This window comes from Staurois parvus, unplaced genomic scaffold, assembly GCF_062004578.1.
Source record: "Staurois parvus isolate SC_StPar_1 unplaced genomic scaffold, SC_StPar_1.0 ptg000274l, whole genome shotgun sequence".
NCBI classification, from domain to species: Eukaryota; Metazoa; Chordata; class Amphibia; order Anura; family Ranidae; genus Staurois; species Staurois parvus.
In genome coordinates, this window is record NW_028318070.1 from 1,402,708 (window position 1) to 1,417,647 (window position 14,940).

At 41.7% G+C, this 14,940-nt stretch overlaps 1 protein-coding gene across 1 annotated transcript in view; it reads right to left on the reverse strand.

The window, feature by feature from the left end:
* LOC149459112 (uncharacterized) overlaps window positions 1–14,940 on the reverse strand; it is a 243,337-nt gene that overhangs the window by 137,507 nt on the left and 90,890 nt on the right. Inside the window, exons 41-49 of the mRNA XM_089681623.1 lie at window positions 13,239–13,472; window positions 12,806–12,903; window positions 12,542–12,719; window positions 12,066–12,293; window positions 10,839–10,937; window positions 10,382–10,555; window positions 10,140–10,295; window positions 8,589–8,709; window positions 6,258–6,475 (exon numbers count right to left, since the gene is read on the reverse strand). Coding sequence (XP_089537749.1) covers window positions 6,258–6,475; window positions 8,589–8,709; window positions 10,140–10,295; window positions 10,382–10,555; window positions 10,839–10,937; window positions 12,066–12,293; window positions 12,542–12,719; window positions 12,806–12,903; window positions 13,239–13,472 — 1,506 coding nt within the window. The remainder of the gene's footprint in view (window positions 1–6,257; window positions 6,476–8,588; window positions 8,710–10,139; window positions 10,296–10,381; window positions 10,556–10,838; window positions 10,938–12,065; window positions 12,294–12,541; window positions 12,720–12,805; window positions 12,904–13,238; window positions 13,473–14,940) is intronic.

Consider the following 14,940-nt stretch of genomic DNA (forward strand, 5'->3'; position numbering starts at 1 on the left):
AGAGATTCTTTGGTTTTTTGTTTTTTTTTTAGATAACTGGTAATTTTGGAACATTCCAACCAAATGTGTATATGGGTACCTTGTGTTTGGCATCCCTTGAAGAATTGATCAGAGGCAGTTGAAATAATTTTTCCAAAAGCTGCAAGACCACGTACCAGCATATGAGTCATTTGTAATTAGATGCTATTGCCGAGGTTTCAATTGACAATGAGCATATTTTTCTCATATATATTTCCAATATTCTCACTCTAGCCTCCAAGATCTTTCTCCCAATATTTCAAATATGGAAAGGGGAATGGGGGCCTGTTCCTCCATCAGAGAATTGTATATTGTAGAGGCTGTACCCCTAGCTAGGGGATCATGGAAACAAGAAACAGCGCATCCAAGTGTATACTGCGATACTATTTAATAAGAAGGTAAGTAGTAACTCACATCTTAGAATGTAAAAACAGGATCATATGGTGGAGATGTAAAATGTTTGTAGCCAGATGTTAGTTGACTGATCCAGAGAGGAGATAGCCTAGGTCCATCAGCAGATGGTGCTATGTATGTGAAGCATGGGTAGTGAAGCTTGGCAGAGTCTCCAAGATGTCCATGAAGCATGGGTGTGGAGTCTTGGGTGTAGAGATGCGAGTTACTACTTACCTTCTTATTAAATATTATTGCGCTGTGTTTCTTTGTTTCTTCTACTGCAGTTATGATTCGCTTCATCACAGCTTGCCCTTAGTGCCTACTGGACTATCCCTGCCCACTTGGAACTTATTACAACATACATGGACTGATAAACCATGCGCTTGTCATTCTCCTCGTATTGATCATGGTAACAAGGATGTTGAAACGTCATTAGGGTTTGTAAGGAGGAAGATTGTTTTATAGAACAGCCAACAAAATGTTTAATCTGTAGGTATAGGAATGTTTCTGTTCACAGGTCTGTATGTAAATTCTGGAGAGAGGAGAAGCTAATTACATTTGAGAGGGTTATTAGATCATAGATTCTTTGACACCCACCATTTGAATGTAGTCTGTGTATCATGGAGGGAACATTGGATTGTGAATGATGGAAGCCAGCAGGGCATAGGGGGATATTCATTTCCCAGAATATTTAACACTGTCCCAAGCTTCAAGTGAGTGCTTTATATTGTGGTTGTCTATTCTGAGAGCTTACCAAAGCACTTTCTTCACATCTACAAATATATACTGCTCTTTTTTAGGGATAAAAGAAAACACTAAAGGCAAATAGACTGTTCACTTTGCACTTTTCATTTCCCCCAGAACTTGAAAATGTGGTAAAGCTTCACTTTGTACAGGGTACTGAATCAGATGCAAAGACAATAAAAAAAACTGTAGTATTGCATGCACATGATGGGATAATGGAAATCAGTAGAGCTTTATCACATTTACCAAGCTCTGGGAAAAATTAGTGCAACTGCACTTGCAGAGTGCACAGTCTATTTGCCATTAGTAAATTGACCCCTTTATCCAAAAGGATCAAAATGGTATTTTTTGGCAGGGTGTAATGTACCACCTTTTCCACCAGAGGTCAGACCTCACCAAGTATGTAATCTTAGCTATACTAGAAATAGTGTGCATTGCTTGTAATCCTTGGACTGAGGAACAATATCAGTAAACTAAATTTAAAAAGTATCCTTTTCATTCTTGTTAAATTAAGGCTACCTCTTCTTCACTTCATAAAGTTTCACAGCAAAGAATGGGTTTACTATTATACATATTAATATATATGTGAGGAAACAAAGGGGTTGATGTACTAAAGGAGTAGAAGTTTTCATGTAGCAAAGTGTAGTTGGTAAATAAAGTGATACTGTGTTCAGTTTTACATACCCATCATGTGCAAGGTAAAACAAGCCTGTTGCTTGCTCATGATTGGATAATTAAAGGAACATTATTCACTATCCTAAGCGAACATACACAAAGTAGATATGCCATACTGCTTTAGTAAATCAATCCCAGAATCATCAAGATAGATGAATGAGGACAACACTCCATTCTCTGTTTTTCCAGTTTGATTTATTCAAACATCCACAAAGTAGCTGCAACCATAATATCTCCATCCAAAAACCGCTGTCTCTTTCAGGGCTGGATCTAGCCTGTCTGATGTGGGGTGCAATAAAAAATGTCAGGGGGCAGAAGATGCGAAGTCAGCAGGGCAGTGTATAGGAGTCAGTAGGGAAGTGCACAGGGGGTCACTAGGGCAGCAGATAGGGTCAGCAGTTTGAAGGGCAGTGTACAGGGGGTTAGCAGGGCATAGGATAGGGTCCGCAGTTTGTAGGGCAGTGTTACAGTGGGTTATATGAAGGCAGTGTACAGGGGTTAGCAGGGCAGAGGACAGGGGGCAGCAGGGCAGGGGGCAGTGGATCAGCATGGTAGAAGACAGAGTTACTGCTGGCAGGGTATTCAACAGAGGTCCTCCTTCCATCCCTGCACTGCACACAGCCGATCTCCTCTCCACACGGCATATAGCTGAGATCAGATTCCCTTACTGACACAGCCTTGATCACCAGCCTCAGCTCTACTCCTGTGTGTTGTGTTGTGAAGGGGTGTGGGTCCCTTCCCTCCAATCAGCTTTCAGAGCTCTCCTCACTGATGTAACTTCAGCTCTCTGCCCCCTGCTTTTCAGAGCTGAGAGAGCCTGTGTATATCCTGCACTTTGAATGGATGTGGGGGTACATCTTAGCTTTATAAAAATTAGTTATATATATATATATATATATATATATATATATATTTAAACCTTTGGTGTACACTACAATTTTTTTATCCATTTCAAACATTACAGGTGTAATTTAGGGGATATAGAATAGATGGCACTTGTGCTATAAAAATTAAATGTATTTTCGAAATACTTGGCTGTCAATCTGCTACATTGTGTGCTGATCGATTGTTCACAAATATAACCATGGATGCTGCAAACTTCCTCTTTTAGTATCCTTGTTTATTTTATAGGGTCATAAACTTCCAAATGGAATGTAAACTTATGACCTACACAATAATGGACCTTGTTTAATGCATCATCCTATATATTGTGTAGTTTATTTGAAGTCAATGGTCATTTTCAAAACAACTTAAAGTGACTCTGATACGTAATAAAAAAAGTCCAGCCAGCTGCTCTCTGTAATAGAAGCCAAATACTTGGTAGGTAGTCAGTACAATCTTTGCTTTCTTTTGAACATAGGAGAACTACTGCTAAACATTTAGACGTTGGATAGCATGTCCCCCAGATGGTGCCGTGTTTCTTCCTACCAGCTGCTATATCACTACAGGATGCAGCAACAAGCAGAGGGAACCACAATGCCCAGCACTGACACACTACCTTACACACCAGAAAGTGCCAGATAGCAATGTGCTACAAACTCTGAAAAAAGAAGTTTTCACTCATCACCCGCCTCCAGAGAGATATGCATTCAGCCAACACCAGAGTAAGACATTTTCTGAAGAAGACTGGGGAAAATGTTTCATCCATAAAATGTCTATGTTGTCATATTTTCAAGAAAAGAACAAATTATCTCCTTGTGGTACCAGACTCTACTGAGCTAAACCACATCTATTCAACACTGAGCTTGTATTGGGGGTGCGCAGACAATGTGGTACCTGCTTACACATTTGGTGGGATTGACGTTTAATCACTCCCTTTTGGCAGGCCGTCTTTACCACATACTGTACAATACTATGTGTACATCAGATATTCTGGCTTTTTACAAGGTAAAGCTTTATTGTCAACTATTCCGGGGTCCTTTTCCAAAATTAAGAAAGGTATTTTGAGATATTGTCACTGCCATTTTCTGTCACTGAATGTTGATATCTCTGCCACATATTTTGGAATGAGCCCAGATACGTCATTAAATCATGACTATGGAGACCCTGGTGGCTGCTGACAGTAAGGTTCCAGAAAAGACCCATTTCCTATGGACATGCTGGTATGCTCACAGGGATGCCAATACTTGTTGCGCCCTAATTTTATATTAAATTGGTTGTAAGAGCTAGATATTTTTTAGTGTAATGCATTCTATGCATTAAGCTATAAAATCTTGCACTACATGTTACCCCCTTCCCCCTTCCTAACACTTACTTGAAACCTTTAATGATCCAGAGCTGTGCCTAGCTACAAGTCTTCTCTCCCCTCTCCTGGTCTCACAGGTTTTGCTGATAGCAGCAGGAGCCATTGGCCAAGTATGAACCTTTTTATGATTGTAATTAAAAAAACAAGACTTTGCAATCACTTTAAGACAATTATCCACTATTTGCATAAACGGAATCGAGAGAGAGACAGAGACCACTACTGAGATTAGGGGATTGTGGGACATGTAGTCCAGAGAGCCGGGTTTTACATGGAGCCAGTGTTGCCATAAACTACAAGTTCCAGCCAGCTGGAGAGAGAAGAATGCTGAGAGAGGAGATAAATAGCCTGGCCTGGGGAAGAGGTCCATGGCCTTCAGCTGAGAGGAGGGGTCCGGACGCTCTGGAGAATGCCAACAGGCACCGTGGCCCTGACAGCGTGGAGAGTCTTCAGTGAGTGAGCCATCCACCTGCAGGTAGTTAACCATCACCAGCTCCCTGTTGGCCAAGTGATTATCAGGAGTCACCCTCATTGTTACCGTTACAAGCTCAGCTTAAACCCAGCCTTGCCAGGTGCACAGTCAGGAACCCTTCACTGATTACAGATTCTTCAAGAGCCTGTTCCCGGACCTCCCATTCCCTTGAGACTTGGTACCATCAGGACTGGTGAATGGCCAGAATCCCACACTATGTACATCCTGCAAAAGACACTGCATGCGGACAGGAAACACTTTGCATATGCTATCTACTTTTGCTGGTCACCATTGCACAGCAATCCTTAAGGACTCCCCCTCCCAAGGGGCGGACTGATCATTTGGAAACTCGGGCACTGCCCGAGGGTCCGGGGTCAGTAGGGGGCCCCATGAGATGCCCCTGGTACCTTTTTCATAGCCTTTTTGAGTGTGGGCAAGGACACAGGGGCCCTATGATCCCCTATTGCCCGGGGGCCCCATGAGTTGTCAGTCCACCCTTGCCCCTCCCCCCCATAAAGGACAGTGTATTACAACTGTGCACACTGTAGCTGATTCACACATCTGCGGTGTAGATTGAAACTCAGGTTTTACAACTGATATAGTAGGCGTTCACCGGTTCATGTCAGGTATTTTACATCAGGTTCAGGACATGATTAGCTCTCAGGATTATCCTGTTCACACATATGCGGTTTCGAAACAGTTCCCATAGACGTCAATAGCCTGTAAACTACACCTGAACCTGAAGCCACTGCTCAAAAATCATACATGACTCTTTTTCAAATTGCACTAAATCTGCACTAGTGCACCGGACATATGTGAACAGGAACCAAAGGAAGCAATGTTTTTCACATTTCATGCGGATTGGATGCGGTTCAGATCGCATCCAATCCACATATTTGTGAACCGGCACATAACAGGAATTCTTACTCAGAATTTGCTTATTGAATTGTTCACATAATGAGTTCTTATAAATCGTGTTGTTAATTTCTGGGCCCATGGCATCAGGGTTTTAGGGGAGCAGTTTTACATAGAAAGGTACTTCTTATTTTACCTGGGGTCATAGGTTCTTTTAGGGCCTTTTGGTTACCACTGTTTGATTCACTGTGATTTCCTTTACATTGAATATCTGTGTACTATACTTGTGAAGACCAAAACGATTTTATATTTAAAGATATCTGCATTAACATTCCTTTCTGTCTGTTGAATTAAGAATCCTTAGTAAATACTCTGCTGCTTTTCTACAGTCTGGTGTCTTTGCAATTGTGATTTCTTGTGAAAGATGTCTGAACTCAGGGTGTCAGAGGTGTTGGGAGGCTTGCAAGGTCAGGGCAATCTTTGGGTCCCTGACCAGCAGTCCCTGTGGTGGTGGCACTACAAATGCAATTGTAAAACTGAAAAACTGGATAAAGACATATTTGAGGTAAAGAGATAACTGTACAGCTTCTATTGCAGTTGACAACTGGCTGGGTTATCTTTGGGAGCGACAGGGTCTCTTTAACTATAATGTAACCATCAGTACAACCTGTTACTTGATAAATTATATTTTTCATCAAAGAAACCTGTTGAAACAGCTCAGGTCTCCCCATCAGGCATTATGATTCTTGAAATTGTATTTACTTATGTCAATGAAAGATATTTCACTATACTACCTTTGCACAACAGATGGCTATAGAAGCACTGCTATAAAACAGGTTAATTACATGACAACTGTACCTGGCTGGGCACAGAACCAGCCTCCAGGACATGGTGAACATTCTTCAGTGCTTATTAGTCCAGTTTTATTGCTGAATGTGCCAGCTGGGCAAGGAGTTTGGTGGCCATACATTGTTCCTTGTACACAGTAATACCCAAGTGGGCATTCCCTGGGCATGTGGACATTTGCTGACACATTGTCCAGAACTTCATTTGCCAGCAAGACAAAGCTACAAAATCTGTAAAATAAACCACATATATCAATGAGGATCAGCTTGTCAAAATTCACAAAACATTTTCAATTGCAGCAAAATATTTTGAAAGAGAAAAGTGATAACCTTCATATTATGCGAAGGTGAACCTGATCTGGCCATAAAATGTCTCAGAGTAAAAAATAGTCCTAATGCCTTGTGGTACTTGCAGGTAACTTGTTCAGGCTGATCCCTATGGAACTCAATTTGATCCTAGCCCCTTACTGTACATGGGAGTTTGACATCTGCTCAAAACCAGATTGAGCCCTGATCCTTCTCAGCAAAAGATCCCACTCTGACATTCAGCTGTCTAATGCCAGAACCAAGGGCGGACTGACAACTCATGGGGCCCCCGGGCAATAGGGGATCATGGGGCTCCTGTGTCCTTGCCCAAACTCAAAAAAGCCTATGAAAAAGGTACCAGGGGCATCTCACAAGGCCCCCTCGGGCAGTGTCCGAGTTTCCAAATGGTCAGTCCGCCCCTGGCCAGAACATTAGAGGGTAGTAGAGGCTCTGGAACTGGAAATTTAAAAAGACATGGGTCGGATTTAGCACTGTTGGGGGCATGACGTAGTGCAAATGTCCTATGAACAGTCTGGGCCTAGGATCCAAGGGATTTCATTGAGATAATTTTAAGAATAAAACAGATACTTGGATACATCACAATGTACTACACATCAGCACTGTTGCTACTTTAAAACTTTTTAGGCCAAGTCAAGTTCACTCTAACATAACCATCTTCAACCATCTTGACCTCACCGGGTGACTATGAGCACAAAATATTTTTTAGAAATAAGCAGAGGCTAACACCATTTATATTGATCATATTATACAGTATATAGTACTTCCAGCTATTCACACCAGTTTCTGCAATTGCACTAAATTAGAGAGAATCAGTCACCATGGGGCATTTGCAATAATCATATAAGCCAGGGAAGATGGAGTAACTTTAATAAAGGAGATCTGAGCAGTATCAAACTAGTAACCTGAAAAAAACACTACACAGATAGCACCCTCTAGTGTGCTACTAGAATAGTGTAGTGCATGGCAGGTAAAATCATTGTGTATGACTCATAGTAACTGTGTGAGTCTGGATTGAGGTTGGTTACTGCAGGTCAACTGGATGACTTAACAGGTTGTGGCTCTATCACCTCCTCCTGAATCTGGAGGACCATAAAACCATCCAGAAGTCAGTAAGAAGGAAGGGGTAGAGACCTCATCTGCATGTTTATGGGTGTCTGGCCAATCCAAAGATGGAGGCCCTGGCAGAGTGGTGGACTGGCCCATACATATGGGAGAGTCAGGCTGACAGAGGAGTGGGGTGGAAGATGGAGTGCTGAGAAGACCATCGGTGCTTGGGAGTGGTCCCCTAGGTCTCGGGGTCGGGGGGTGGAGTCAGCCTCCAGGCTGGGCTCGGGCTAGCTCAGGAGGACACTTTCAGCAGTGCAGCGTGAATGGGGTTGAGACCTGGAGTAGTGGGAGCAGAGAGGGCAGAGTGAGTACATCAGCACACCCTGGGATCCATAAGGGGTAAGACTACCACATGTAGCAAGCTTTTAAAGGACAGCGCTGGACTTAACCTTTTATCCTTGTCCTGGGAGATGTTCTGAGCAGCCAGGAGGTCTGGTAGTGTCTGCAGGCTGTGGAGCTGGGAGCAGTTCTACAGGGGGAGAGAGAAGATGTCTCTGCATGCAGTTACATGAGGCTAAGCTGATTTTTGAGGAGCTGTTAGTTCCTCACCCATAAAGGGCTGTTGCTACTGATCTGCAAAGACTGACAGCTTTCAAGGAAAAGAACAGTCAGGGATCTGTTTTTGTACATAAGAAGGAAGCTGTCCCCTTCATTGATTCAAGCCAAACTGGACATCCAATAATCCCTATTTCCCTACCCTATAGGTTATTTCCCCTAATAAAATAACAAAACCAAGCCCACGGACAGGTTACCGTCTCTTGGATGAAAGTTTGTGTGACAAATATTTGTTGCCTGGCTGTGCAGAGCTTAGGGGTACCCACAACACAGCGACCCTCACGAGGGTAGCGGTATACACATATCACAATTATTAAAGGTCTAGTTTTTCCTTGTACTTGTTATAGTTACTTACTTCCCTGCAGGGCATATTTGGCACTGGCTCTGCCCCATCTTATCCTGGTAATGCCCTGCAGTGCAGACTTTAGGTTCAGGGCTACCAGAAGGACAATAATGGCCAATGGGGCAAAGATATTCTGCAACAAGAGGAGAAAACAAACGGGATATTTTTTAAATGTTGTACAATATCAGACTGTTCAGTTACGTACTGTAGATGGTTTAGGGATTTGATAAAACCTTTGTGGTCAAATGAGCTTACAAATTCTCGTTCCCAAGTTCTGAAGTATTACAGTATATATGACCATAATGTAAAAATTGAAGGGCTTAAAGCAAACCTGTACATTGTTCATGCTTGGGAAAGCAACAGGTTTGGTTTAACGCCTATCCCATCCCCAGTACCACATAATCACCTTTCATTTACTCCTGCAGTGCTCTGCTCAACTGCCAGGAGAGATGAAAGGAAAGTTTATGTAACCTCTGAGATTCTGTATGTAGTCAAACCTTACACAGGGTTGAGGGATCTCTATCTATCCCTAAGTGACAAGATTAGGCAAATCAACACCACTTTCACCAAGAAGGAAGGGTACTGAGTCACATTCTCCTCCATAATTCCAACTCCATAATTCCAAATACCCAGCACTTCCAGTAGTGGAGTATGTGACTCAATACTCTTCCTGAAATGTGACACCACTTTGCTTGGTGATTGGCCCAACCCTGTCACTTGGAAGCACAGGAGTGTCCTCAGCCCCTTGTAAGTGCCAATTGCAACATCTCACAAGGATTCTTTTCCCCACTCCTGTCAGCTGAACTGGGTGGGAGTGAAGGAAAGGTCAGTAGGTTCTGCAATAAAGCGTATCCTCTTCTTTAACATACAATGGAAAAAAACGCAGCTTTCCAATAATTGCCTGAGATTATATGTGATTTTTTGATAGTACAGACATCCTAGATTATCACCTGAAAAAGAATATTGCTGATAATGCTGAGAACATGAAAACCACTGCATATATATTTTTTTCTATTTCAGGCTGCAAAAAATTAATATCCGTTTATTTATTATGTACAGTATGGCTACTCTTCCTTTCATCAGGTATGTATGAATGAGCACTGTCACTCATCTGAGGCTCAGGGCAAAAACGCTAGATTTATATTATTACCAGAACACACATGATCTAACCTAGGTGAATAACAACGAGGGTTTTTTTTATCCATAAGAATAGTAATAGAGGCTTTTCTTTACAGGTGGGGGCTGTCCTTTGATATAAATCCCTCAGCTGGTTAATTTTTATTATAGGGCTGTATGATGCGTGACTACTTGTCTAACATTATCAGTGTTGAGATAGATGATTTTTTCTTTTTTTCTTAGCATGGACAATTGAGTACTGTCTGTGATACTTGCACTAATATCCAAACTTTCAGGACAAGCTTTTGGGGTCTACCACCTTCTTCAAGTCCAAGCAGTAAGCATCGCTGATTTCAGAAGAGGGACTAGGCTCCACTCTGCTTTCTCATGTAAATGAATGAGCTAAGAGCTGTAAATAACATTTAATTGGTAAGTTATAATTGCTACCTGGACTCTGTGGATAGACAGTCCCCAGAGGACAGTACCAGCCCTCACTGCACTCAGCATCAGGGACATTGCTCCCCCATCTTGAGCAGTAGAATCCAGCTGTACAAGGCAGACAATCACGAGGAGACTGGAAACCCGGTAAGGGCAGATATGTGCCTGTAGATTGTAAACACCAGAGAGGTTGTGGGTCAGTCTATAATACATACAGAGTTTATTTTTTACATTGCTGGTACATTCTTCACCTGGTGGACATGGAGAAGGAGACGATGTTCCAGCAGCACAGAAGTGACCTGGGGGACACAAACCTCCCATCTCTCTATTTTGTGGGTTAGGGACAGAAGAACCTCCTGAACAGAAAAACCCAGCATCACACAGACCAGATTCAGCGGACATCTCAGGGAGTGCACAGTATTTCCCTGAAAAAATAAAAAAACAAACAAAAGCAAAATGAGTTACTTAGATAAGAGTGGGATGCACAGAAGAATCTCACAAACTCCAGATGCTTTCCTGGATGGTCACAAAAGCCACAAACAGAACCAAGAGATACTGAATGAGGGACATCTGAAGTACAAGAAGAGAAATTAGTCATTATCTGTGGTGTAGGAGGATGCAGTGGTGGAGATAAGAACCTCACTGGGGGATAGGAAAGGGATGGAGAGATCAGGAGCGAGAAGAGAAACCATGAACACTAGGGCATACCTGGAGTACAGGGAATGGGATGGGATGAGCCTGCTGGGCAAAATGTTCCTGTTGGGCACATGCCACCATTTGTAGAAATAGGAGATGAAGTTGCGTACCCTAAAATAACAACAAGCAATAAATATAAGCCAACTAAAGAATGTCCTTAATGTATACACTGACTGGCCACTTTATTAGGTACACCTTGCTAGTGCCAAGAAAATATCCCCACCACCATTACACCACCAGACTGAACCGAATACAGACTGAATACAAGGCAGGATGGGTCCATGCTTTCATGTTGTTTAAGACAAATTCTGACCCTACCATCTGAATGTTGCAGCAACCAGTGTGCCATTTCTCCTCTGACATCAACAAGGCATTTTCGTCAACACTTTTGCGCTCTCTTTTTTGGACCATTCTCTGTAAACCCTAGAGATGGTTGTGCGTGAAAATCCCAGTAGATCAGCAGTTTTTTAAATACTCAGACTAGCCTGTCTGGCACCATCAACCATGCCATGTTCAAAGTCACATAAATCCCCTTTCTTTCCCATTCTAATGCTCAGTTTGAACTTCAGAAAGCCATCTTCACCACATCTACATGCCTAAATGCATTGAGTTGCTGCCATGTGATTGGCCGATTAGCTATTTGTGTTACCAAGCAATTAAACAGGTGTACCTAATAATGTGCCCGATGAGTGTATGTATATTCCTCAAACACATTCTTCAACAGCAAAATATTGCAGTCAAATCATCGAAAGAGAAAGTAAAAGAAAATCCCAAATTTTGGGTTGTCCCCAGAAAAGTAATAGAGGGGAAATTTTTCAAAGGGGCACTAATTTTGGTGACCTGGGAGTCCCCGAGGGATTCCCTCAATTTGCAGGGATTTCCTGTTTGGTATTGGGACAGGAAGTGATGAGAAACCTCTGCAACAGGACACAGATGGTGATAAAAAATCTGACAAGGGTTATAACCAGGGGCAGACTGACCATTTGGAAACTCGGGCAATGCCCGAGGGCCCAGGGTCAGTAGGAGGCCCCATGAGATGCCCCTGGTACCTTTTTCATAGGCTTTTTTGAGTTTGGGCAAGGACACAGGGGCCCCATGAGTTGTCAGTCTGCCCCTGGTTATAATCCTCCTTTGCTCTATCTAAAAAAAAAAAATAGTTTTGCCTATAGGTCTACTTTAATAAACAAATGAAAGAAATAGTTTAGTATAGTTTAATCAGACTGAACATATACATTTTACCTGGAGATTCAGTGAAGATGGTCGGTTTCTCAGATACTGATCCTGCACGGCAGAACCAGCCAGGGGCACAATAACCTTCTGGTCTATCCAATCCAAGTCTGGAACAAAACCTTCCAGGTGGGCAGGGCAGGCATGTACCAATGTCAGTGGCTCCCTGATTGCCATTGAATGTACCTGGAAGGCATGGGTATTGTGCTCCATATTCTGTCTTCTTTGGGCAGTAATATCCTACAGAAGAAAAGTCACAAATTACCCCATGCCTTTAAATGTCTTGTATTGTTTATTTTCCAAAACTTTTTTGGGGGGATATCCTACCCTATATCCCTCCCATTACTTTCACTACATCTGCTTAGCCCATTTAAAGAGGTATGTTTTCTCCACAACATTTTGTCTCATAGATGTGTGTCGAACAAATGCAACACACTACTCAGACTGAAATTAATAGTCACTGCATAGGATGAGTAAAGACTTTGTACCTTCAGGGCAGGCGGTTATATTAGATGACTGTGCAGGACAATAAAATCCCTCTGGACAATCAGAACATTGGCGTTGAGCTATGGACTGTGAAAATGTTCCCGGAGGACAAGGCTGGGGAGCGTGACTCCCTTTAGGACAGGAATGACCTGCAGGGCAGGGGCCTCCACTGCTGGATACCTGGGAAGAAGATTGTGCATTAATTATAGAGGAAACACAGTAGACAAATAATACAATTCTATGCATAGCCTGTTACGGATATTTACCTCAGAGGGACGAGACCACAAAGACCCTTGGGCACAAAAGTATCCAGCATCACAGAGGACATTTGGAGTTGCCAGGCCAGGCCTGTCACAGAATTGTCCTAAAAAATAATAGAGCCCATGATATTACAGAATAAGGTTTAAGCATTTCCATTAACCAGAGATGTATCAAGGCAGGTTGGACCTCTAGGCAAGATATCAGCTTTGGTCCCCACTGTCCTTTGGTTGACATTGATATGCATTGCAACAGGCAGAGAGTTGAGCAGTAATGATCTTTGACCAATGGTGCTATCCCCCTGGTTTCTCCAGGAGCATAAATGTTGTAGATGGGCCCCGTGGACATTTACTACGCCGTAGTCTCCTGTCTAAATTGTCTGGTGGGTGATCCAGCTTTGTTAATAACAATGGATCGAATAAAAATAAATTATTACTTTACCTGGCTTACACAGAATGCAGGCGTTAGGTCCAACATTTCCTGTAGTATTGCTATAGGAACCAGCAGGACAAGGGTGAGGAACAGTAGAGCCAGAAGGGCAATAATGTCCCTGGGGGCACGCATCTCCCAGAATCCCCTGGTCTGGGGTTGGAGACTTTGCAGAATGGGTACAGTAATAACCTTCTGAGCAGGTCCCTGTCACATGTGTCTGTCCAGGTGTGTCACAGTAGTGCCCTGGAACAAAAAAAACATAAATACTTAAAGTGACTTGCTAAAATAATTGTGACATTTATTACTCACCACACCCGTGACGACGAGTAGAAAAGTGAAACCACTGGCTGAAGAATCTTCAGAATACAACACATATATTAGTATCCATTTCCTGGTAACCCTCATCCCAGCTGTGACGTAGAAACCAGAGGAATAAATCAAAGAGTGTTGTGAAGGACCAGGACCTGACATTCCAGAAGTAGAACCCCAAGAAATTTGTAGCAAAGGACTTTATATGGCATATAGTAAAAGGCACAAAGGCTTTTTTTATCAATCTTATAGAATCAGAAAGTTTATTATACATATGTTAAAACATGTATAGCACAATATCTAATATTTTCAGATAAGGTTCCCAAATCTTTTTCCATTTCAACATCCACATGTAATCTCAACGAGTTTCAAATGTTTCACATTTGTTGAAATATGTTGAGATGACATGTGGATGTTGAAATAAAAAAAAAAAAAAAAGATTTGTGAACGCCATATGAAAATATTGGATATGGTGCAATATATGTTTTTAATATATGTATAATAAACTTTATGAGTTTAGCAAATTTAAAAAAGTCTTTGTGCCATGTTCTATATACCCTATAACCACATGATCTCTGGAAGATTTTACCTCCTTCAAGACCAGGCCATTTTTTGCTATTCATCACTGCTCTACCTTAACTGGCAATTGCGCGGTCATGCAATAATGTACACAAATGAAATTTTTATCATTTTTTCACACAAATAGAGCTTTCTTTTGGTTGTATTTGATCACCACTGGTTTTTTTATTTTTTGCAATATAAACAAAAAGTGACCGAAAGTTTTTTAAATCATTTTCTACTGTTATAAAACATATCCAATAAAATCAAATTTTGTCATAAATTTAGGCCAAAATGTATTCTGCTACATGTTTGGCAAATAAAAATCCCAATAAGTGTATATTAATTAGTTTGCGTGAAAGTTACAGTTTCTACAAACTAGTGTATATATTTTTGAAATTGAGCAGTTCTGATGTATGCCTGATCTCATGTCTTGAAAAATGACAGGACAGTACAGAAAACGCCCAAATTAACACTTTTTGGAAAATAGACAGTCTGAGGCATTTAGTAAGAGGCATGATGAGTTGTAATTTTTTGTCACAAATGTTTTTTAAATTGAAGAAATTTAATAAAATTTATTTTTTTTTCACATGCTGTCACCAGTGCAGTACAGTGTCATCATATGATTGCTGTGGTCGTGATCAGGAACACTAACTGGTGACAGTATTTAAAGAAAAAATTTATTAAATTTTGTAAGCTTTTTTTTAATTTTTAAGCTTTTTTTCCTTGAATGAGTTAAGAATGCATGACATCTGTGATCACTAGAGATCTGTGATTGGCCACAGCTAATCACATGGTACAAGGTGCTGTAATTGGCCCAGGTACCATGTGATAGCTGTGTGCC